Here is a 1,933-nt window from a genome sequence, read left to right on the forward strand (position 1 = left end):
CTAGCGTGCATGCATGTGTGTGCATGTGCGTGCGTGCGTGCTAGCATGCATGCATGTGTGTGCATGTGCGTGCGTGCTAGCGTGCGTTCGTGTGTGTGCATGTGCGCGTGTGTGCATATGTGTGTGTGTGTGTATGTGTGTGCATGTTTGCGTACGTGCATGTGTGTATGTCCCTGCATGTGTGCGTGTGGGTGTGCGTATGCGTGTGCGTGTGCACGTGTGCATGCGCATGCTTGTGTGTGTGCGTACGTGCATGCCTGTGTGCGTGTGCTTGCGCGTGTGTGTGTAATAGAAGTTGTCTGATTGAGCATCATTATCAAGTCATGGTTACGATTGCAGGTCATGTTTGAGAGAGTGCCACCGGCATGTGTATTCAGGTATACAGGTGACCCAGAGGCTTCAGGTACGAGTGCATTCCTCCTACTCTCATGTGCTTATCGCACCTTGCGCGCGTATTCGGAAAATCTGGGCAAGATTAATCAGAGATTGGTAAAATTCTGTGAATCGCCGGAATGTTATGTCTAGCCCAGTTCGAAGATGTAGGTACATATGTATATAATATGTAATACATATGTATATAATATGTATATAGTATATTATAATATGTATGTCATACATGTCGATTATGTATACATGCTCGTGGTATTGGTCAATATATGTATCTATAGGTGATTATTTAGACATTCTTTATACTCTTTGATGCATTTTGCTGCTACCGTGCACTAAATAAACGGTGCGGTGAAGATCGTAATTAAGATAGCGAGAGTTGCCGTATTTTTCAGGAGTGGAGGTGGCGCCGTATGCAGAGAATGCAGAGGAGAGGAACAGTTGCAACAATTCGTCCTACATCGACGCGCTCAACAACTGGGTGCGTACTTCAACGATGCCACTCGAAAAGTTCCTAACGCGACTGATTCCACATCGTTGCCGTTTAGAGGCAGTTTCGCTTGCTGCATTTTATTTTAGAGGAGAACTAAGTCGCGCTATTCTGATTTTGTGTTTACCGCACCGCGTAGAAAGTGTAGTAGGTGTTTAGGTTTCGCGATTTCTCTACTGTAGCTTGGCCAGACGATGCAGAGGGACATGCAGGAAGTTCTCATTGACCTCATTGACCTTGAGAGCGACGGCGTCTGCATACGTTTCTGCCCCCTGGAGAATGCTCATGGTATGAAATCTTGTGTTTTTGTCGGTTTTTCTACCTGAGCCGCGCGTTAAGCGAATACTTATGCCTTTCCTGCTATAATTTGCATGCCGTACTTAACATTATTAGCTGTGTTAATAACAATCTGATACTAGTAGGGCCTATTTGTTTCTTTAAATTTATTATTGTGATCTAGTGGCTTGATAATGTGAACGTTAATAATTTTTAATTCCTTGCTAACGACCCACGCTTGTTGTCGTCTGTTTGTAGTCGTTGGCACGACGATGCAAGACGTAGAAGACTTCATTGCCTGTCTCACGGACAAGATCGCCATCTTGAACGCCACCGTTCACCAGAGACTGCTCTTCCGCAACATCGTCAAGTCGAACGGCAACCTGCGGCTCGTCGACATCGGCAACTGGGCCGGTCTCGGTGCCGTGCAGTAAGTACTCATCGTCTGCACCGCCGCCCCTGTCACCATCCGTACGGACGTGGCACACTCGATATCGCTTAACTACAAATAGAAATGGAATGCAATAGGAAAATTTATGAACTGTCTTATGCTTGCACTTTTCCAGACAATTTCATTTCTCTTCTATCTCTTTCTTGTGTGCATTCATGTTTTATGTCTGCGTCGTTGCCGCGTGCAGGTGCGGCCATGTTTTATGTCCGTGGGGGCGGCCATGTTTTATGTCCGCGGAGGCGGCCATGTTTTATGTCCGCGGGGGCGGCCATGTTTTATGTCCGCGGAGGCGGCCATGTTTTATGTCCGCGGGGGCGGCCATGTTTTAT

The 1,933-nt window shown here is 46.9% G+C and overlaps 1 protein-coding gene across 1 annotated transcript in view; it reads left to right on the forward strand.

The window, feature by feature from the left end:
* LOC106812159 (putative pyridoxal-dependent decarboxylase domain-containing protein 2) overlaps nucleotides 1-1,933 on the forward strand; it is a 16,857-nt gene that overhangs the window by 9,478 nt on the left and 5,446 nt on the right. The window contains exons 12-15 of the mRNA XM_014815962.1: nucleotides 340-403; nucleotides 783-868; nucleotides 1,060-1,165; nucleotides 1,412-1,584. Coding sequence (XP_014671448.1) covers nucleotides 340-403; nucleotides 783-868; nucleotides 1,060-1,165; nucleotides 1,412-1,584 — 429 coding nt within the window. The remainder of the gene's footprint in view (nucleotides 1-339; nucleotides 404-782; nucleotides 869-1,059; nucleotides 1,166-1,411; nucleotides 1,585-1,933) is intronic.

Source organism: Priapulus caudatus, unplaced genomic scaffold (assembly GCF_000485595.1).
Source record: "Priapulus caudatus unplaced genomic scaffold, Priapulus_caudatus-5.0.1 Scaffold614, whole genome shotgun sequence".
NCBI lineage: Eukaryota > Metazoa > Priapulida > Priapulimorpha > Priapulimorphida > Priapulidae > Priapulus > Priapulus caudatus.